The 21,866-nt window shown below is 38.8% G+C and overlaps 2 protein-coding genes and 1 long non-coding RNA gene across 4 annotated transcripts in view; 1 reads left to right on the top strand and 2 right to left on the bottom strand.

Annotated features, from left to right (window-relative positions):
* Positions 1-21,866, bottom strand: part of si:ch73-389k6.1 — a 778,105-nt gene that overhangs the window by 198,889 nt on the left and 557,350 nt on the right. The gene's annotated exons all lie outside the window — the stretch shown is intronic.
* On the top strand, positions 1,959-19,956 carry LOC137491376 (protein NLRC3-like). Of its 2 annotated transcripts, XM_073948297.1 has the most exons (9): positions 1,959-2,039; positions 7,151-7,344; positions 7,568-7,681; positions 8,790-10,685; positions 11,888-12,061; positions 15,346-15,519; positions 18,262-18,308; positions 18,544-18,747; positions 18,857-19,956. In XM_073948297.1, exons 2-9 carry the CDS (start codon positions 7,295-7,297, stop codon positions 18,898-18,900), a joined length of 2,703 nt encoding a protein of 900 aa, XP_073804398.1. In that variant the 5' UTR covers positions 1,959-2,039; positions 7,151-7,294; the 3' UTR covers positions 18,901-19,956. The 2 variants fall into 2 exon arrangements, with proteins under 2 accessions (XP_073804398.1, XP_068076644.2); XM_068220543.2 differs by having other exon boundaries at positions 18,544-19,956.
* On the bottom strand, positions 2,954-5,797 carry LOC103911011 (uncharacterized). The gene is made up of 2 exons (XR_661478.5): positions 5,703-5,797; positions 2,954-5,280 (listed from the first exon to the last, which is right to left on the bottom strand). It is a non-coding gene; the product is annotated as an uncharacterized lncRNA (long non-coding RNA).

Raw genomic sequence — 21,866 nt, 5'->3', positions numbered from 1 at the left:
TCGCTAACTCCTCACAGCACACAGAAGACATTTAGGTCAGTCATACATGATGACGTTTGGGGTTTCTCAAATAAAGTAAAGAACTTTCTGGAGAAGTATTAGAAGGCACTATTATCATATCACTACTATTATGACTACAATATATATCTGTACACGTCACTGATTCGTGAGATATTGGACAAACATGTCCAGCTATTATAATAGATAAAAATGAAAACATCTTTATCTTAAATATATGATTAATATATTATATTTAGCACAATTATCCCCTTTGATTTAATTATATCATTATTATGTCAAGCTGGTGTCACTTATAGTCTTCTTACTACATGTAAAAGTGTCTCCACAGATTGTGGTTCAGTCGTTCACAAGCATTGAAATGAGCAAAATATTATTTTAATAATGAAGAATATCTGGATAAGGAAAAGATCATAAATGTTACTATAAACCCTAAATGAACCCAGTTTACCTCTGCACACTACATCCGTGCCTTTAAATAATATATTCAGCTTCATTTATTGTGTTTCCACTAAACTATTTCATCTCATCAAGAGGGAAAAGATGTATAATCGTGAATCTTGTTCTCCTGCAGATCTAAATATCAAGGTTAAATCATATATAACAACATTTATATTAGAAAAATCCTATTTGCAGATTTGTTTTCTGCCCACAGCAATAGTTTAATGAAACATTATGTTTTCCCAGAAGTTGTGTTCAGATATCTACAGAATCTTTTCTTAATAAAGGAAATAAAAGCCATTTAAAACAGTGCATGTCTCATCAGCTGGTTAAAGGATGACTAGAGGAAAATGAGCTGTGTTTCTGTTTTACTCTACTTTAACAAGCAGAAAACTCACAGTGACTTATTATCGTATTGTTCTGAACATTTAGAGAAATGACGACGATGAAGGGTGTCAAACATCTGTAAATGAGTGATCATTATATAATCAAAACCTTTCATTAAAGCTGTCCTGTTCTCATCTTACAGCAATTCAGACAAGCTTTTACAACCATTTCAATCACTGACTACTCTATATACAACCACAGCATCAATAAACACACTGCCTTAACTATGTATTTTAATCTATGTGAATAAAGACAGATTAACAGATATATTGATTAAATAGGAGAGTGATCACCAAACACCTTCACTAATAGACAGATAATACAGTTAAACTCAAATGAGGAGCTGCAAACAAGATACAAACTGCAAGAACTAGGGCGACACGGTGGCTCAGTGGTTACCACTGTCGCCTCATAGCTAGAAGGTAACTGGTTCGAGCATTAGCTGGGTCAGTTGGTGTTTCTGTGTGGAGATTGCATGTTCTCCCAGTGTTGCCGTAGGTTTCCTCTAGGTGCTCCGGTAAGTAGGCGGTTCATTCCGCTGTGGTGACCCTTGATAAAAATCAGGGACTAGGCCGAAAAAGAAAATGAACGAATGAACATTTCAGCTAAATTTAAAACTGTTTTGGCTTCAGTTCTGACTAATCTAATGTATAAACACACTTATATTATTGAACAGCATCTGAGAGAAAGTAATAATTCATCAGAGAGATCTGTAAGGGGTGTACTCATTTCCATTTCCATCTGTAATCTTATTTTATTAGTCCAATACTGCTTTAAATATTTTTCAGAGACCTCTTGGATTTATTTCAAATACCTTTTTCTCTATTCTCATATACCTCATATATATTATGTTACACTATATATATATATATATATATATATATATATATATATATATATATATATATATATATATATATATATATACTATATTTTACTTTTTTATATTCCTTCAACACACTCGTGCTCAGAGAAGCTGCACAGATATCTTCAGCTCCAGTTGTGTTTGTGTTGTCTTCAGGACACGCCCACAGTCAGGAGAGTCTCATGAATATTCATGTCAGTGTCACTCTTTGGAGCCAATAATATTTGAGGATATACCTGTAGATCACACAGGTGTGTTTTAGTGAAGTGAAAGAGTGAAAGAGCTCAGATTGTGTTCCTGCTGCACAAGAGCGTCTGTACTTCTGCATGTGAGTTTAACACTTCTACATTACGCTGATTTGTGGAGATGATGAAGGGTTTATATGTGTGAGTGTGATTTAAATGTCTGATCCTGAAGATCAAATCCTCAAACACAGATTAAACACTGAGTCAAACACGCTCATTTAAACACTGTGTCTAAAAGCTTTATTTTTAATCCCTTTAAAGTGTTTGTGCTCTTCTATATCAGACTGACTCAATAGTGTCCAATAATTCAGCATTAAATATAACTCTAAACATTCAGAGTCACCAAATCAAAAGTAAAGTTAAAGCAGACCTTCAGTTGAACAGGAAGAAAAGCTGCTCAAAACAGGTTTCTTTAAGAGGTGGTTCAGAGTTTATTTTAAGGATTGGTTGTGTTCATTTATTTTTATTATTAAAATGCTGACTTTCACTACACAAATGACATTTGACCCTTTACTGTCAGCAAACGTTTTTAGTACTAACTCAGTATCTTAGTTAATATATATAATGTCACTCGACAAAGTATATATCATATATTAGATGTGAAAAGTATGAGGTGTCAGAAGCAGACCTTCCAGTTGAACAGGAAGAAAAGCTGCTGAAAAACAAGCTGACGATCCTTAAACAACACTGCATTTAACCCTTTACTCTCAGAGTAACTCATTATAACTTAAATATTAAAACAACAACAACTGCACAATAGTCATGAATTGATTTATAAACGGAGGTAAAGCTGCTTTATATTCGTACATTTGTTCATTTTGGCTACTTTAAATACTGGCTCTGAAATGGCGCATAAGAATGACTTAAACACAACATTAGCACGGTTTATTTGACTGTGACTATTGTACTTTGATAGTCGTTGGCTGATAATGTGATTCATTGAGGTAAAGTTGGTCTTATATTCGCACTGTAACGAGGAGGCTGACACAGAGGGATCCGTTTGCAGTATGTTTATTAAACACAGTTTAATAACAAGCACACAGTATAAACTGGTGCGTGAACTCATATGAAACACAGGCTTATAAGGTCGATGAGCAGGCGGCTGGCACTTGTTAGTCTCAGTAGCAGGCATGAGTCAGGGGCAGGCAGCGAGAATCAAGATCGTTAAGTTCAAGGCAGGCAACAGGAAAAACAAGGTCAAGGACAATCCGGGTTGGCAACAGCAGATAAGTCAAGGGTACAGTGGAATGAACCACCAACTTATCCAGCAAGTTTTTACTCCACTGCGGCACTGCATCGCCCTTTTGGAATGATATTCCTCATAATCTTTTTAACCAAATAGGTTGCTTAATTTTTTTTTTAACCTGTGATTATAATATTTCTAAAATCCTCTTTAAACTTTCACTAAATTTCATCAACAAGCTCTGCTTGCTTGGAAAATCTCTTACTGTCACAATGTTTCTCCTCACACCTCCTTCATTGGGAATAATGGTAATATAAGCTCTTCAAATAAATCTTGATTCTCAGTAAACTGGTTTAATAGAGACATTAATCATCTTTTAACACTGTTTGACAGTGCAGGGAATATCCTATCCTATGAACATTTCATGTCTACTTACAATTTCCCAATATTGTTTAGAGAATTGAATTAAATCTATCCCTGCAGAAATGATTCAACTTGTTAAAAATCATATTTGCTATAATCTGCTGTAAACCCAAAACTACATTTAGAAGGTGTTGAGTTGACTGATAATAAATGTACTAACAGACATATTCGTAATATTTTTCAGAAGCAAAATAAAATCACTCCTAGAGGCACATTTTTCTGGAACTCTATTATAGTTAATATTAATTGGAAAAAGCCTGGTTAACTCTCTTCAAATATTCTATTAATAATAAAATGAAGGAAATCCATTTTAAAATATTACATCAAGTTTACCCAGTAAAATCTCTTTTATCAAAGCGCATTGAAATGGAGGATATCTGTGGATGAAGAGAGCCTTTGCCATTTGTTTTCTGAATGCAACATTGCAAAGAATTTCTGGAAAAATCAGCCAAATATATTTGTGAAAGGACAAAACTTAGTTATTATTTTACATTAAAAGATGTAATTTTTCATTATGAAAACAAATGCAACAAATGTCTTGAATATATTGTGAATCTCTTTATTTTATTGGCAAAGTTTTACATACACAAACAGAAATCTGCTAAATCTTCTCCCACATTAACCGCCGTTTTTTGTATTGAGTTTTTTTTCTACAGTGAAATTGTTAAAAAAAAAACATCAAATCTGAGATATGCATCAAATATTATGACACTTTTTATAAATTCTCTGTCAATTACTAAAATCATCAGATGTAGAAATGCTGCACACTTTTCTTTTGTGTAATTTAATTTATTTTAATTTATTTATCTGTTTTGTCTATCTGTTTTATCTATTTGTTTTGTTTTTTGTTGACTTTTACCATTGTTGTATTATTTTTTGTGTGTTTCATTATTTGTGTTGTGTTGTGTGTTTGTTCCTGACAGTTATGCAATTAAAAACAAACAAAAAAGGTCACAGTGCAGTTAAACAACGCCTACTATCTGCAGCTCTAGACCACCCCCTAGCGGACACTCTAAGTCATTTTCTCAGGCAGTTATTCAATACAAAGAGCAACACATCGTTGTGTAAATCATATCCATTTTAACTCTTCTTTGTATTTATTTATTTTTAATAACTCCAATTTAATTAACAGTATATTTTAATGATCATATTGATTTTTAAACCACTACAGAGACACGATGCTTTCATCTGCAGTTACACACGAGAGGATTATCAGTGCAGCGACACAACAGGACAACTCCTGATCCTCTCAATGCCTGAGCTGTTCTCATCAGAGCAGTCACACATGGGGAATATAACACAAGCTGTGCTAGACTTCATGAAGAAAGATTAGAGTATATATGGGAAAGCAGTCATTTTAGTTTCTACAAATCTACATTGAGCTCTATGACACTGATTTGACCAAACTGTACACATATTATTATTATACACTCTCCAGTATTCAGCTTTACGCTGCTCTCTGTAACTCGCCACACAAGAAGAAGAAGAGGAGGAGGAGGAGGTGGAGGAGATTATGTGCTTGTTCTGTCTTCTCTGTGTCCAGTTATTTGCTGTGTGCGTTACACTAGCTCCTGCTTTCCAGCCATGCTCTTCTATTAAAAAGAGGTGCAACAGTCCAGTTCTCAAAAAACAAACTTTAATCTGGTTGATGGATGTAGAACTTCCAGGCATTTATAATTGGTGTGATGATGGGTGTGTTTGTGTGTATGTGTGGTTTCCTATAAATGAAGAAAATACAAATTACCACACATTGATAATTACTGAAACTAATCATGGACATTTCAAACATATATGTGACATTTAAATGATATAAATTGTGTAACACAACAGAAATCTACATGATGACGCTGTTATAATCAGCATACATTGCTTACATTGGCATCGTTAATGTGTTGTATAGTCACAATAAACACCAATTAACTCACAAATCAAGTACTGTTCGTTGCAGTTGAAAAGTGCATGCAAACAACATATTGGAGTTAACTTGAACATTTGTATTGGTAAGCTTAAGTGAGCTCACAGTGAATGCCTTTGAGGCAGAAAACTGCTTAGTCATCCTCATAGTAATATAATGTAAGGAGAGTCTTTCCAAGCTAAATATTGATAATAAGTCTAACATTAAGCTTTAAAGATTACTTACTTGTCAATAACGCACACAATAAGCACAAATTATAGCAAACACCAAGAACAATCTTCACTCCGTCTCGAGCACGCGTGATTTACAGCAGTGTGACTAACGCCTGTTTCACACCGCAAGCGTCAGCGGCGCGTGAGCAGCGCGTATGTCGAGCAGTAGCAGCACGCAGGCGTTTGCCTTTCACACCAGCTGCGTCTGCAGCACGCAGTTCTTCGGCAGCTGCTGCAGAGATCAACCTATCTCTGTCTATTCTATCTAGTTACCCATGTTGCTCTATATACAAATACACCTTTTAAACATCTGTCCAGCGGCAGAATAACAGCTCGTTAGTTCATGCTCGTGCAGATGATGAGACGGACAAAAGTAACCAATGCATGCCATTCTTTTACTTGTTTTCGTGTTGTCAGATTCACAGTGCAAACAGCCCCCGGTAGGAATAACTCGAGTGAACAGAAAACAAAGCCGATTAAAACTTTCTTCCTCTGCTCAGCTGCACAGCACACAGCGAGCTCACATAATCCAGTATGCGTGTCGAACTACACTACCCACAATACACTTCGCTATGGACTACAAATCCCGTAAATATTCTATTTCCCCTCTCCTACAACACTAGTGTGAAACTTAAGCAAAACTGATAGTAAAATTGTTTTACATTTGGTTTTGTAGTTCGGGCCTAAATAAATGTTGCCGTTTTTAATCGTTTTAAGTTCATTTGAATGACTATATGTATACCATTTGACGTTATCAACGTATTTATTGGGTAAAATTGCTACTTTTTACTGTCATTCATTGTGTTTTGGTCATTATCAATGCACTGTCACTTTAATTGAGCGTGAGCAGCGCGTCAAAAATAGACCCAGCACCGAAACTATCGCTGCACTGCTGCTTCGGCGACGCTCACGCCTCGCACTGACGCGCTGCTGCTGCGTGCGGTATGAAAGCTCTAATCTGTTAACATGGACGCCGAAAACACACGCGCTGCTCACGCTCTGCTCATGCGCCGCTGACGCTTGCGGTGTGAAACAGGCGTAACTGAACGCTAACTAGATGAAGTGGTTATAGACCACACCCCGTGAGTTATTTCCAGTCCTATACTGCCATCTGTTGGTGCAGTTGTGTAACTCGGAGTACTTTGTACAACAGTGTTTATACTGCTTCAGGTAAAATCACCCTAGTAAAATTTGATAACCCTGCAGCTGTTTGACTCTTCTCTGCTCTGTTTAGAGTGTTTGTGACGGATGTTTTTCACTGAACTCATGATCTGCCGCTCCTTCAGAAACGAAAGTGAAAGTGTTTAGTTGCTGTGTCGCCATTTTAAACAGACAGAATCCACCATTTACAACGCAGAACAGCTTTAAATCTTTAATGTCTGGACAAAACCTGTAAGCTTTATGTGAATGTGTGTATGATGTTATTATAATCAAACGGATGACGCTGTGATTCTTCATTAGTTTACTCGTGATGAGCTTCTGGATTTGAGTGTCTCAGCTGCTGATCTATTCCTGCATTCAGCTGAATTATGAAGGCTGATCAATGACTGGAGATCTGTGATTGTTCATCAGTTTCTGCTGGAGATCAAACTCTTCAGGTCCATCATGGGTAACTCACACACTGCTGGAGATCAGGATTTGTCGAAAAGATGCAGGTATTAGACCTACACACTACATTCTCATATGATGATTGTTATTATTTTAACCAAAATAATTTTCGATTTGTTCGTGGGTAGTTTTATTTTTATTTGATAACGTGACACAAATAAATAAAAATGAAATAAAATGCTGTGTTAAGTGATTTTTAAATAATGACTGAATATCTGCTGTGTTGACTCCAGTGTGTGCAGCGCTCAACTTTAATCTTCTCTGTTTTAGTTCAGTTCATCAGAAGAGAGCAGAAGCAGAGCCCAGCTGTGTGTCTATGAAGAGTGACGCGTCTATGGATCCACCAATAGCATTTAAGAGTGGAAACACACGACCTGCTGTCAGGTAGATCATCTCTACACACACATGATCACACTGCAGCATTTATATGATCCTGTGTTTCTAGAAGATCAGAAATTATTACACTTTATTCTCACAGTCCAGTCAGGACATTTTATTACAAGGAACAAAATACAGAGACTTCAACACAGGGTTCAAGGCTAAGGATTTTTTTCTAGTGGCCCAATCGGGCCAGTGGTTCAGATTTGTACTTGCCCTGCCAAAATGTTCACTGGCCCCACCCAAAAAAATAAGTAAATAGCTATTTCTTAGTGTCAAAAGCCAAACATAATCGTATACACACACTTTGTTTAGCATAACCTTTCTTTAAATACAACTGACAATTTAAAAATGATTTGTTTACAATTGATGAAACTAAACTTGGAAAAAAATCTACATGTATATTGTAAGCAAAAATGTGCACTTTAATTTTGACACCCACAGACATCGTCACCACACATAAATCAGAGCGCTCAGACTTTCTCATGCATGGCCTCATTTCAGTTGTCAAGTTTTGTAAAAATCTGTCTATTCAATTAATCAGTCTATTAAAAATGTGGGCTAGAATTATGCATTACAGGCTTACAATATAGAGAGGAATAACAGATGAAGCGGTGTTATGCCAAGAATTGCACCCCTGCCATAAAGTGCACAGCCTCTGAAATGTGCATCTATTACCTTAAATTGATTTGAAAATAATAATAATAAAGTTATGACAACTAATGACCGTGACTGAGGTGAGCTCCATGAATGTAACCCTTACAGAATATATGTTTAAATAAATAAATACATTTAATTTAAATACACTGATTAGATTAATTAAAGTGAATTGTTTAATGTGTGGTTTAGTTGAAAATGCCTAAGTTCAGAAACAGGCTCATTACATCAGTCTATAATACAGTCAATATTTAGTATTTTTCTTTTATTTGTAAACCTAGTGATAAAATGAAGCCGGTTTTTGCTTATCTGGGACCCTTTCTGTATTACTGTAGTTTGGTTCTGAATTAAATCCGTGTATTGTGTCTCAGCTGGTTCAGAGGAAACACACATGGCTTCACTAGAGGATCTTTACACTCGCACTCATTGATTCTTTGTGTTGTTGTTGTTCCTGCAGTGTGTATAGAGATGATCAGAATGGAGACCTGCAGCAGGATTCACTCCAACCAGAACATGATGAACTTCAGAGAGTCAAAGAGCAGCACAAAACCAGCATGAAGAACAAGTATGAGAGATTATTTGAGGGAATCAACCATGGAGAGACTCAAACCCTCCTGAACAGCATCTACACACAGCTCTACATCATAGAAGGAGAGAGTGAAGGAGTGAATGAAGAACATGAGGTTTTACACATGGAGAAAAGAGGCAGAACAAAACCCTCACAACACACTCCAGTCTACTGCAATGACATCTTTAAAGCCTCAGCTGGAGCAGGACATGAGGAGAAGATCAAGAAGGAGAAAGCCCAGATCAAGACTGTTCTCACTAAAGGCATCGCTGGAATCGGGAAAACCGTCTCTGTGCAGAAGTTCATTCTGGACTGGGCCGAGGGAAAAGACCATCAGGATGTAGATTTCATGTTTGTGCTTCCATTTCGAGAGCTGAACTTGATCAGAGATCATCAGTACAGTCTTCACAGACTTCTGCTGGACTTTCATCCTGAACTTGAAGATCTGGAGCTCAAGATTTATGAGCAGTGTAGAGTTGTGTTCATCTTTGATGGTCTGGATGAAAGCAGAATCACACTCAACTTTTCAGATGAGGAGAAAGTTTGTGCTGTGACTGAATCTTCATCAGTGGCTGTGTTGATGCGGAGCCTCCTGAAAGGAGATCTGCTTCCCTCTGCTCTCATCTGGATCACCTCCAGACCAGCAGCAGCCCATCAGATCCCCTCCAGATACATCAAGCGTCTGACAGAGATTCAGGGATTCACTGAGCCTCAGAAGGAGGAATATTTCAGGAAGAGAATCAGCGACGAGCATCAAGCCAGCAGAATCATCTCCCACATCAGAAGAGCAAGAAGCCTCCAGATCATGTGCCACATACCCGTCTTCTGCTGGATCTCCTCCACTGTGCTTCAGAAGCTCCTGGAAGAAGATGTGAGTGCAGAAATCCCTCAAACTCTGACTGAGATGTACATCCACTTCCTGCTGATTCAGATCAACATGAGGAAGCAGAAGTATGAAGAGAGAGATCCAGAGAAACTCCTGCAGTCCAACAGAGGAGTGATCCTCAAACTTGCTGAAGTGGCTTTCAGACAGCTGATGAAGGGCAATGTGATGTTCTATGAGGAGGACCTGATTGAGAGCTGCATAGACGTCACTGACGCCTCGGTGTATTCTGGGATCTGCACTGAGATCTTCAAGGAGGAATCTGTGATTCATCAGAGGAAAGTCTACAGCTTCATCCATCTCAGCTTTCAGGAGTTTCTGGCTGCTTTCTTTGTGTTTTACTGCCATTTAACAAAGAACAGAGAACCGCTGAGGGTGATTTATGATGAAGAATATTCAGATGATCAATATCTACAGTCCAGCTATGAGGAGTCTCTGTATGATCTGCTCAGTTCAGCAGTATATAAAGCTGTCAGGAGTAGTAATGGTCATCTGGATCTGTTCCTGCGGTTCCTGCTGGGCGTCCCACTGGAGTCCAATCAGAGACTCTTCCAGGATCTGCTGACACACACAGAGGAGAGCTCAGAGAACATCAGGAGAATCACACAGTACATTAAAGACGAGATCAAGAGAGATAACCCTCTCTCAGCTGAAAGATCCATCAATCTGTTCCTCTGTCTGCTGGAGGTGAAAGATCAGACTCTGGCCAGAGAGATTCAGGAGTTTGTGAAATCAGACAAATACTCAGAGGAGGATCTCTCTCCTGCTCACTGCTCAACAATCTCCTACATGATTGAGATGTCAGAGGAGCCGCTGGATGAGTTAGACTCTAATAAATTCAACACATCAGATGAGGGAAGACGGAGACTGACAGCAGCTGTGAGAAACTGCAGAAGAGCTCTGTGAGTATTCATTGATTGATCACAGAAGACACACATCAGTCTGCACTGAAGACTCAGATCAGTTTAGTGAATCACTGCCCTGCTTTAACAGAAAATCTTTAGCTGGCCATATCGTCCCCCTGTGAGATCGCTGATACACCATATTACTGCATGGGGACGCGGCGGCAGTGTTCTGTTTCCTTATTTGCTCATTTATTTCAGCATTTCTAAACGTATTGAACAAACTTTTCTTGACTTTTTACTCACACAAACAACATTTGTACTTATTTAATAATCTACTTCATTTGCTTTACAGTTTATCCTGGAAAATAACTCAAATCCCTGTAAATCCCTGTGCTCCTCCAGCTGAATAGGACATTTGTTGATGTGTATTTGCTCAAATCTAACACAGTGTTGCTCTTGGATAATTGTGTTTGTTTTCTGATCAGAGAAATAGTGTAATTTTAGACACAGTATTGCCGTCTCGCCGCAGACATGCCTCTAATATTACATTTACTGTAGGCCTAAACACTAAACTTTACACTGAGCTCAGTAAAATGCTCTCTGATTAGTTATTAATAATCTGTTCAATAATTCATTACAGTCACATGAATGGGGGATACAGCTTTAGTTTAGTTTAATGTAGATTAAATCAATAAAAAAATAAAAAGATAAATGAATTAAACAGGCTTGTTCTGAGGCATGAGGGTGGTATGAGGACCCGATGTCCACAGGTGGGGGTTGCAGCCCAACACCATGGAACAACACCATGAGGTAGCCTGACTGCTATTAGGTACTGAGATGAGATCCTCAGACCCTTGTGAGACCATGTACGGTCTGGTTGACCCTGGATTCCTCCTAATGCAAGACAATGCTGGACCTCATGTGTCTGGAGTGTGTCAGCAATTCCTGCAGTTCACTACAGCTTTGAGTGTGACTCCTAATCCAGTCCTCCATGGGTTAATACATTTGATTTCCAGTGATCATGTCTGTGTGATTTTGTTGTCAGCACATTCAACTGTGTAAAAAACAAAGTATTTAATAAGAATATTTCAGTCATTCAGATCTAGGATGTGTTATTTTAGTGTTCCCTTTATTGTTTGAGCAGTATATATATATAGTTTATTTCCAGTGTTGCTTTTATCACTGTAGACTGAACTCATGAACACTCAACACTGCTCATTTCTTACTGCTGATTGTGTTGCTCTCTGTCCTCTACACAGACTACAGAGCTGTAAACTCACTGTTCAGTGTTGTGAGAGTTTGTCTTCAGCTCTACAATCCTCAAACTGTGTGCTGAGAGAGCTGGACCTGAGTAACAATGACCTGCAGGATTCAGGAGTGAAGCTTCTCTCTGATGGACTGAAGAGTCAACACTGTAAACTGGACACACTGAGGTAAATGATTCTCCACTCTACAATAACTACAGTCAGACAGTTTCATATTAGAGCTCTTCATGCTTGAACATGTTAACCCTGGGTGATACTAAACCCCAAATAACAGGAATTCTGGTTTATCAGTGATTGTGTTTCACACTGCTCATACTATACCTGTAGTTAACCCTCAGGGGTCTGAGGTGATTTTGGGACCCCTGAGATGTTTTGACATGCCTTGACATCTGTTTTGTAGAAATAAATATTATGTGTGGTTAGTAGGTTTTAGAGAAACAAATGTAGCTGAAATACGAATCTAAAACCAGACTGAATGTGCCTGAACAAGAGTTTAGAGTAAGCAGTCTTGTAGACTAGAATATTTACTGCGCAATTATGTGAAATTATTCTGTTCTCTCATTCAGAGAAAACATTACAATGATCTACATTTTGTTAAGTTTGTTTTGGGTGATCTCAGCTGTATGTGTGAGTGACAATGCTCATGAATAATTCACACCTGAGAGACAACAGACACTCCCCCACTCACCCATCAAGGGCAGTGTACAGCAATGTCCATCTGCAGAAGCTAGCCCAAACTCAATGCTTGTTGTGTTACTGCTGTGTGACCATGTAAACACTCTGGGTGAACAATATACAGTGCTCAGCATATATAAGTACAGCCCTCACTAATCTCTCTTTTACATTCATAGTTTAATAGGAAGCTCTACAGTATTATATTTGTGCATATACAATAGATTAGCCAAATCTGGAGCTCATCTAACAAAATAATTTATGATAACGGTGTAAAAACTAGGGCACTCATATTTATGTGTTATAGAAAAATATTAAATACAAAATTAAAAAAGAGGAAAAATCAAGAGAAGCAAAACAATGGAATTTTTTTTTTTTTTGCAATATTAGCTTAAGTTTTATTGTGTTATCTTTCAATGATTGTCATGAATAAATCTGTGTAATAAATGTGTTCTGTTTAAATGCAGCAGAATACACTGCCTATATTGACTGAGAAATGGAGGAAAGTCTTGGTTTTCAGAATGGGCTGTCCTCCATTATGCTGAGCGCTGTATGTGACTTATACAGCCGCACATATAATATATATTTGAAATGGTGTAAAACGTGTTCGCCAAACTCTCTTGTGCATTAATCCAGCATTTAATAATCATTTCTGAATGAGTCTGAGACACTGAAGTAGAGGAATGACAAACGCTTTAAACACAAGAATAAATCAGATTTAAACATGAAAAACAATTACTGTAAATCTAAATCATATTTGAAGAGCTTTAATATAGATTTCACTAATAGTTGCAGTCTCAGTTCACTGTTTGAAAACTTTACCAGGTTGTGTCTGTCTGTGGGTGTCGACATTCAACATTTCTGTGTGAAAGTGAAGCGCAGCGAGAACACAAATAAACATTATAGCAGTGTTAATCCTGTTTCAGAGCAGAACAGTGGATCTGGAGGTGTGAAAGCAGCAGAGTTAAACGCTAAAGTCAAGCTGTTTTGTGTCCTGCTGAAGGTTTGAGCTGCTCTCATATTTGTGCAGTTTCAGTTTCTTGAAAACAAATAAAAGTCTCATGATAAAGTGTGTGAAATAATCCTGATTACTCGCTCATCTAAAACAATATCTGCTAAAGGCTGAATGTGAAGGAGAGTCAGCAGTCATGAATATTGATCAGCTGTTTCTCTCCTGACAGAATAAAAGTCCCCTAATGGAGCATCAGTGTGAATGTGACTGTGGGTCAGGTGATGAACACATGAAGAGAGCGGCTTTGTGTTTGTCTGAGCTCATTTTGTTTTAGTCCACAACAGAATCACAATATAAATGATGAAATCAGCTCATTTCCTGTTGTGTTTTATACATGACTTTAAGATGATCTTCTGAGCTCAAGTGTGTCTTCTTCCTCCTCACAGCAGACTTTACAGCTTGATGTGGTGTATTATGAACAATGTCTTTGCTCTGTACACTTCTACAGATGATGTCGAGTCCTTGTTGAGTGTGTGTGAGTGTGTGAGTGTGTGTGTGTGTGTGCTGGGGCCTCATGTACGAAGACTTGCGTGGAAATCTTACAAAAATATTGCTTACGCACAAAGCTGTAAATGTGCGTACGCAGAAAAAAATCTCACGCATATTCTTTTGTACATCTGAATGAACGTGAAACTGAGCGCAACATGCACGAGCACAAAACCCCTCCCTGCCTCCTCCCCCGTATGAATATGCTAATGACTAAGCTAATGGAAAAACCCAACGAAAAAGCAACGGCAAAATCAAGCAAAAAGAGAAACTTTGAACAGAATGTGAATTGGAGGTGCTGCTTTCAGAGGTAGACCGGAGAAAAGCGGTGTTATTTGCAAGTTTGTTCTCCGGAATTAACAACAAAAGAAAAAAATAGAGTGGGAGAGTTTAGCTGATGCGGTCAACACAGTTGGGTCTGAACATCGCACTGAGTGCATTTAAAAAAGAAATAGTGTGGTTTATATCTGTAAAATGTTGCAGTACCCTTTGCAGTCTCAGTGGCGCACCTCATAAGAAGCATGTGATCATGTACTGACACGTTCGAGCATAAACTCGGTTAGAATCCAGCGTCTGATGAACTCTATCTTCTTTTTTTCCCCGCTACATATCAGATTTTGCCCACTATTTATCACATGAAAGACAAGTAGGAATCATCAATAAGTTTGTGCATCATATTTTATTTGCACATTTATTGAATGGAAATGTTTCTGATTCACGAATGCAAATTCATCTTCAGATAGTGTCTTTATAGCAATGTGCATGCAGTAGATCGCTCAGATTACATTGGGAAAACAGGCGACCGCTGCAAATTGTGCTTTAATGTTTAGCTGGTCAACTGTATGGTATGGAAATCTTACATACCTACTATATGAACCCGTCTCATACGGCTGCCATTGCAAGGCTCAGACACTTTGTAGAGAAGAATTTAACACAACTGCCTCTAGGAGTCGCCAATGGAAATAAAACAGACACGCACAAAAAATGTGCGTACGCCTGCCAGAAAGCTGCAGTGAACCTGCGCACATTCCCACGTTCAGTTCATTGTTAGTAAATCCAAACGTGAGCGATTCTGAGCGTGAAACCTGGTGTACGCAAAGTTTTTGTGCGTACGCAGCGTTGATACATGAGGCCCCTGATGTGATCAATAAGGAGAGCTGATCAGGATGTGTGTGTTCATCACTGCTGTTGACTTGAGCAGAAACAGCAGTCAGCATCTTCACAACACAAAGAGATGTGTGATTGTCCAACTGTGTGATGTGGACTATTGCTGTGTTTGTAGATTGTCTGGCTGTATGGTGACAGAGGAAGGCTGTGGTTTTCTGTCTTCAGCTCTGACTTCAAACCCCTCACACCTGAGAGAGCTGGATCTGAGCTACAATCATCCAGGAGATTCAGGAGTCAAGCTGCTCTCTGAACAACTGGAGGATCCAAACTACACACTGGACAAACTCAAGTATGTGGAGCAGCACTGCCTTTTTTATTGTGAATACAGATACTTTGATACTTCACTGCTCTTCTAGTGTCCAGATATGAATCAAAGCTGTTAAATATGTCAGTGCACTGGGGCAGTTCTCACATTAAGCGTGATATTATATCTCATATTAACACTGTACAGTTTCAGCATTGTAGTTGAGCAGTGAAACTTGTTCTCTACATTTCTGCTGAAGAACTGTACAGTATCAGCTCAGAGATGTGTGTGTGTGTGTGTGTGTGTGTGTGTGTGTGTGTGTGTGTGTGTGTGTGTGTGTGTGTGTGTGTGTGTGTGTGCTTTTAAGCAGGTGTTTTGTTACATTTGTATGTTCTTTGTAGTGTTTACTTGACCAGTGGTTCCCAAAGTGTGTGAAAACTAGGCTTGGGTACCGAAACCCGGTGCCATTATAGCACCAGTACCTTGGTAACCAGTATGTACCGGTAAATCAGCGTATGAATACGGTGCCTAATTACGGTGCTGCAGCAAAAACGTTAAAAGCATCAAAGGTGTGCATGAAAAAAGGCACACGAGTTGTCACAGCATCACTGAACTTTTAATTCTAAACATATTTGAGGAATACGGACAGGCGGTATCAGGCATTTGTTATTGTCGCTAGGGAACAGACGCACGCAACGCGCACAGTACAGCGCTTTCAGCCTGGTTTTTGGTGAACGAAAGCAAAGCGATGCTCATCAGATCATGGCGCGTGATCACGTTCATCCAATTTGCTTAAACTAAGCATTCTAAAGCGTATTTTACAAGCAAGGATTCTGACACAGCAACCGTCTTCACAAAAGTTGCGTGTAAGGGGGAAACATGTCAAACTTAATGACACATTTGAGGGCTCAAAGGCAGAGTCTCTCTCGAGTGCTTTAGGTGTCGCTCCCTCTGTTTTGGCTCTCTCTGTGACGGTGCTGCGCGCATCAGTTCCCGCATTCGTCAGAAGTTGACGCCCAAATTGACACAGGTAATAAAAAGATTAAACTTCAGTCATGTTCATGTTGTGAAACACCATCAAAATGTCCACTGTTGATGATATTAGACTTCGATTTCAATAGCGATTTTAACACTTTAATATAGGAAGTCTTTGGCCATGCAGACACCATATTTAATCAGAAATCTAGTGTACATAGTTTTACGTTAGGAAATGCGGTCTTGAATGTACAAACAATCGGCAAGCTACTAAAAACAGATGTAACACATGATCAAATGTAGTCTTCAGTCAGCTCATGTCAGTCTTATTCAACTCGTTTAGTTTTGCCTTCATTCATTTTTGATTTCCGTCTTCAACACATGATTTATTTACAGCACATTTTAAACACAATAGTTAAACTAACTCATTTCTAATATCTACTTTATCTTCCACAAGGTGACAGCCAGTGCATAATAATTTACTAGTTATTTTGAAAGACAGTTGTATTCAGACAAAGTCCCTTTAAGTGTTTTATAGTTTTTTAATTAAGATTAAAGTGTAATTTAGAGTTTTTCAGTTAACTACGAAAGTTTAAATAATTAGTCAAATGATTTTGTAACTGATTTATTGTGTAAATAAAAAATATACAGTAAATATTTCTTAAGGATGCTAATAATACTGACACTATTTTTATTAAAATTAAAAACAGCTTTTATTCACAAAATAAACAATAAGAAATAGGACTTATTGTGACTCCAGATTCATTATACTTTGGGAAACACTGTAAACATTTCCAGAAACATTATTGTAAATGAATGGGAGGGCAAAATAAATGGACTTCATCTGTAGGCCTGTTAAAGTGTACAGGTGCAGCAATGTGCCTTGATGTACTCGAATATTAGAGATGTGTTCTCCTACACCAAAAGTCACTTGTCAAATAAATGAACAAGGAAGGTTATTTTGAGTTGAAGTTCTTTAAATATCTTGTTTATGAAGACTGCAGAGTGATGCATGAAAAAAGGACTTTGAATAATGTTTTAAGTATTTTGTGATATACATGTTAAAATGTGCTTCTTCTGATAGTACGTGGCCTCCCCACCCCCCCCCCACCCCCCACCCCCACCCCCAAACCCCAGTGTTTCATAGACTCAGTCAAGCTGCACTTTTTCTGAAATCCTGGCTTTCTTAATCTACTGGTGTGCAATACTCCTCTGATCTGAGTCCTATTGTGTGGTGAAAGCCGCTCTGTACTGGTGCACTTTGATTATAATCCAGTGGAAAATAAATCGGCAGCTTCTGTCAGTGGAGCAGATCTATGAGCTGCAGAATTACCAGATCAATATTCACAACTATTCCAGAGCATAATGAAATCTGTACAGCATGAGAGGAGCTTCAGTTTAATGATGATCTGTTTAAACTCATTCTGGCTCTACATGAGGCTGGATGTAGGCTGTGCTGGATAAATGAGCTGCCATTAGAACTTCTGTTTCACAGTCGGCCAAACTGAAGAGGACTATAGATAATAAAGTGTCCCCCTCTCTACATGAACTGATAGTGAATGACTTGCTCTTCATAGACAGGACTGTTCTACTCTACAGGCTGCATCTCCTGTGTGTCTTCATCAGAGTGTGTGAGCGGACGAAAGTGTTTTCCATCAGGGAACATGAGGATAATAGAATAATGAGTGATGCTTGATCACAATCATTCTGACACACATCTGCTGACAAGTGTGTGTGTGTGTGTGTGTGTGTGTGTGTGTTATAAGCTGATGTTTGTGTACTGACTGTAGGACAATCTGTGTGTGTTCACAGTCTGGATCATGGAGGAGAGACGAGGATTACAGCAGGACTACACAAATGTAGGACTACACACACACACACACTCCCTCTCTCTCACACACACAAAAAGACACATACTTACATACACACACTCTCTCTTCTCTTACACACACACACACACACACAAACACAAACATGTAGACACACATGCACAGACATTCTCTCTCTCTTTCTCTCTCTCAAACATACACACACACACACACACACACACACACACACAGCTGTGGTTGTAAATGTGTGTGTTCTTGTGTTCAGATGTCTGTTTCCTCACTCTGGATCCAAACACAGCAAACACTCAACTCATTCTGTCTGAGGAGAACAGAGAGGTGAAGAATGTGAGAGAGAATCAGCCGTATCCTGATCATCCACACAGATTTAATGGTTATCTTCAGGTGTTGTGCAGAGAGAGTGTGTGTGGACGCTGTTACTGGGAGATTGACTGGAGTGGAGATGATGATGGTGTGTGTATATCAGTGTCATATAAGAGCATCAGGAGGAAGGGAGGAGGTGTTGAGTGTTGGTTTGGATATAATGCTCAGTCCTGGAGTTTGTTCTGCTCTTCCTCCAGATTCATATTCAGTCACAATAACACACTCACTGATCTCCCAGTGAAGGTGCTCAGCAGGAGAATAGGAGTGTTTGTGGATCACAGTGCAGGAACTCTGATCTTCTACAACATCTATAGAGACACAATGAGCCTCATCCACTCAGTCCAGACCACATTCACTGAGCCGCTCTGTGCTGGGTTTGCTGTTTATCCTGGATCATCAGTGAAACTGAGCTGAAGACTGACGAGAGATTTACCCAGAATCCTCACAGTCACAGCAGTGTGTGTGTGTGTGTGTGTGTGTGTCTGTCTTTGTTTTAGAGAGAGTGTGTGTTTGTGTGTGTGTGTGTGACAGAGTGTGTTTGTGTGTGTGTCTGTGTTTTAGAGAGAGTGTGTGTTTGTGTGTGTGTGTCTGTGTGTGTGTGAGAAAGAGAGAGTGTGTGTAAATATGAGAGGGTGTGCTTGTCTGTGTATGTGTCTGTGTGTGAGTGTGTTTGTGTGTGTGTGTGTGTGAGAGAGAGAGAGTGTGTGTGTGGGCGTGTGTGTGAAAGAGAGAGAGAAAGTGTGTGTGTGTGTGTGTGTGTGTGTGTGTGTGTGTGAGAGAGAGAGAGAGAGAGAGAGAGAGAGTGTGTGCGTGTGTGTATGTGCGTGTGTGTGTGTGCACAGATTTACTATTGTTTGTGTGTGTGTGTGTGTGTGCGCAGATTTACTATTGTTTGTGTGTGTGTGTGCGCGCAGGTTTACTATTGTTTGTGCGTGTGTGTGTGTGTGTGTGTGTGTGTGTGTGCGCAGGTTTACTATTGTTTGTGTGTGAGCGTGTGTGTGTGTGTCTGTGTACACACAGGATAAAGAGTACAGAATATGGCCAGCACTTTGTACAGTACTCCATTAGTTGTGAAATGTTGAATTATGTTTGTGTTCTGCTTAAAAATGTTCTTGATTTTATTTAGGTGTCCTCAAGCAGAGGCTTATACTGTTTTACAAGTGTTGTGTCTGTTGGGGATGGCGAGAGGGGGGTCCTGCAAGCACTGCTCAGCACATTGGTACTTCAATGCTGAAGGGGAATTCCCTTGTGAAAAATGTACAGTTGTGTTTATGTTTATTAAAGATGATAGTCAAGACCTGCTGTATTTAAAATTATCATTATTTTCTGTATATTGACAGTCATCCTTTTGTACATGTGTGCATGTGCAGACACAGATGTGCGGTAGGGGTTTGGGAGACGTCTGACATGAAAAAACACAACAACAACAACAACAACAACAGATCAGCTAGATTTTTACTTGAACAGAGAAAGAGGGAAACAGATCAAAAATGTTGTAAGTGACTCCTTATAATAACATAATAATAATGATAATATTAATAACTTGATAAACAAATTCATTATTAAAATTATTTTGAAAGATCTACAGTATCTGTGCAGGGCAGAAATGAACCCAGACGTGTTGTTAGAAAGTGCTATTAAAGTATTTATCCTCTATTTACTATAAATACACCAAGAAGACTGCATTTAAAATCAGTGTTATTAGATTATGAATTTTTTTGTAACTTATTAAAGTGTAGAACCGATATCAAATTAAAAACCAGCCAGTAGGTGGCGGTAGAGCACTGTCTTAATTCATTCCAATGGAGAAACTGAACAAAGCGAGTGATGGATCAGTAAATATTAGATGATGAAACTGATCGCGTTTGTAGACGACACACATACCAGGAAATATGAGAAGATTTAATAAAGGATTTTACTCCTGCTGGAACATTAACATATGACAGATAATAAACATTTATAATCAGAGCAGCATCAAAATAAAATAAACCCATTATATGATGAAATAAACTGATTTAATAAGTGTAAAGGTGTCAAACACTTACTTCCCCTGATGAATAATAACATATTCCTGCTCATAATAAATAAATCATAGTTAAACTCCAAGCAGTGCAGTATTAAAACATTTAAACACATGTCCAATACTCTAATAGTCTTAAATCACAGCGTGTAATGTTAATATTTTCAGTTGTACATTTCCCAGAGACGTCTCTCATTCATCAAAGATAACCCTGAACTCAAAATGAAAGTGAACTAAAAACACTGCATTTTCTTCAGACTCCACCTTTATTTGTTTGCTGTAGTGTAAATATAAAAACTAAAGCCATAAAAGCCACACATTTGACGACACATTTGACTGCTGCATTTCATTTGAGTCTATCAAAAATAAACATTCTGATGCAAAATAATCAACAATCATCAACATGTCACAATTAAAAACACTGCACTGCTGAAAGGCAGAAGTGAAGGGACGTCATTGTGAAAATGGGATCCTGTTTAATATAAGAGTCGTAATATTGTTTAGCAAGAGAAATACTACTATGAAATTCACATTACCGTTTTCTTTATCGATTACATTCATAAATCATTCGTTTACATCATTAATGTCACCGACTCGGTCCCAGTCATTCCCCTCGCTGGCCAGCAGAGGCCACCATCTCCGGACGTCTAACCATTACGTCATCCCTTCACTCTGATTCCAGCACACCTGTTCTCCATTCCACTAATGACCCACGTACCACTTATAAGCAGCTCTCACTCACACCACAGTGCAAAGTCTTGTTTAGCCCCGGCCAGCATTTCTGTGCGTTCTATCCTGCCTAATCTCCCGTTTACTACTACCGCCCGTTTCACGACTCTGCTCTGTCTTCTGCCTGCCCTCGACCAAAGCCTGTTTACTCGGACTCTGATTCTCGCCGCCTGCCCCTGACTAAAGCCTGTTACACGGACTCTGAATCACGCTGCCTGCCTCTGACCTAAGCCTGGTAATCACACTGTGTCTGTCATCTGCTACTTCCCCTTTTGATGTGTATGTTGTATGTCCACACAGCCGTGCGAGTTGTTGATGTTTAAGTGTGACTTAATAAATACTGCAAAATGGATCCCTCCGTGTCAGTCTCCCCGTTACAGAAGACTTCGCCCAACATGGATCCCGCAGCCATCCAGGTTTTGTCTCACGAAGTCACAGCTCAAGCTCAGGTATTGTCT

This window comes from Danio rerio, chromosome 4 (genome assembly GCF_049306965.1).
Source record: "Danio rerio strain Tuebingen ecotype United States chromosome 4, GRCz12tu, whole genome shotgun sequence".
Classification (NCBI taxonomy): domain Eukaryota; kingdom Metazoa; phylum Chordata; class Actinopteri; order Cypriniformes; family Danionidae; genus Danio; species Danio rerio.
This window is presented reverse-complemented; position numbering and strand designations above follow the sequence as displayed.

Coding starts and splice junctions, on each gene's coding strand:
- LOC137491376 (XM_068220543.2), top strand. CDS start 7,295: ATGGGTAACTCACACACTGCTGGAGATCAGGATTTGTCGAAAAGATGC. Junction 7,682..8,789: donor AACACACGACCTGCTGTCAG/GTAGATCATCTC, acceptor TTGTTCCTGCAG/TGTGTATAGAGATGATCAGA. Junction 10,686..11,887: donor AGAAACTGCAGAAGAGCTCT/GTGAGTATTCAT, acceptor TCCTCTACACAG/ACTACAGAGCTGTAAACTCA.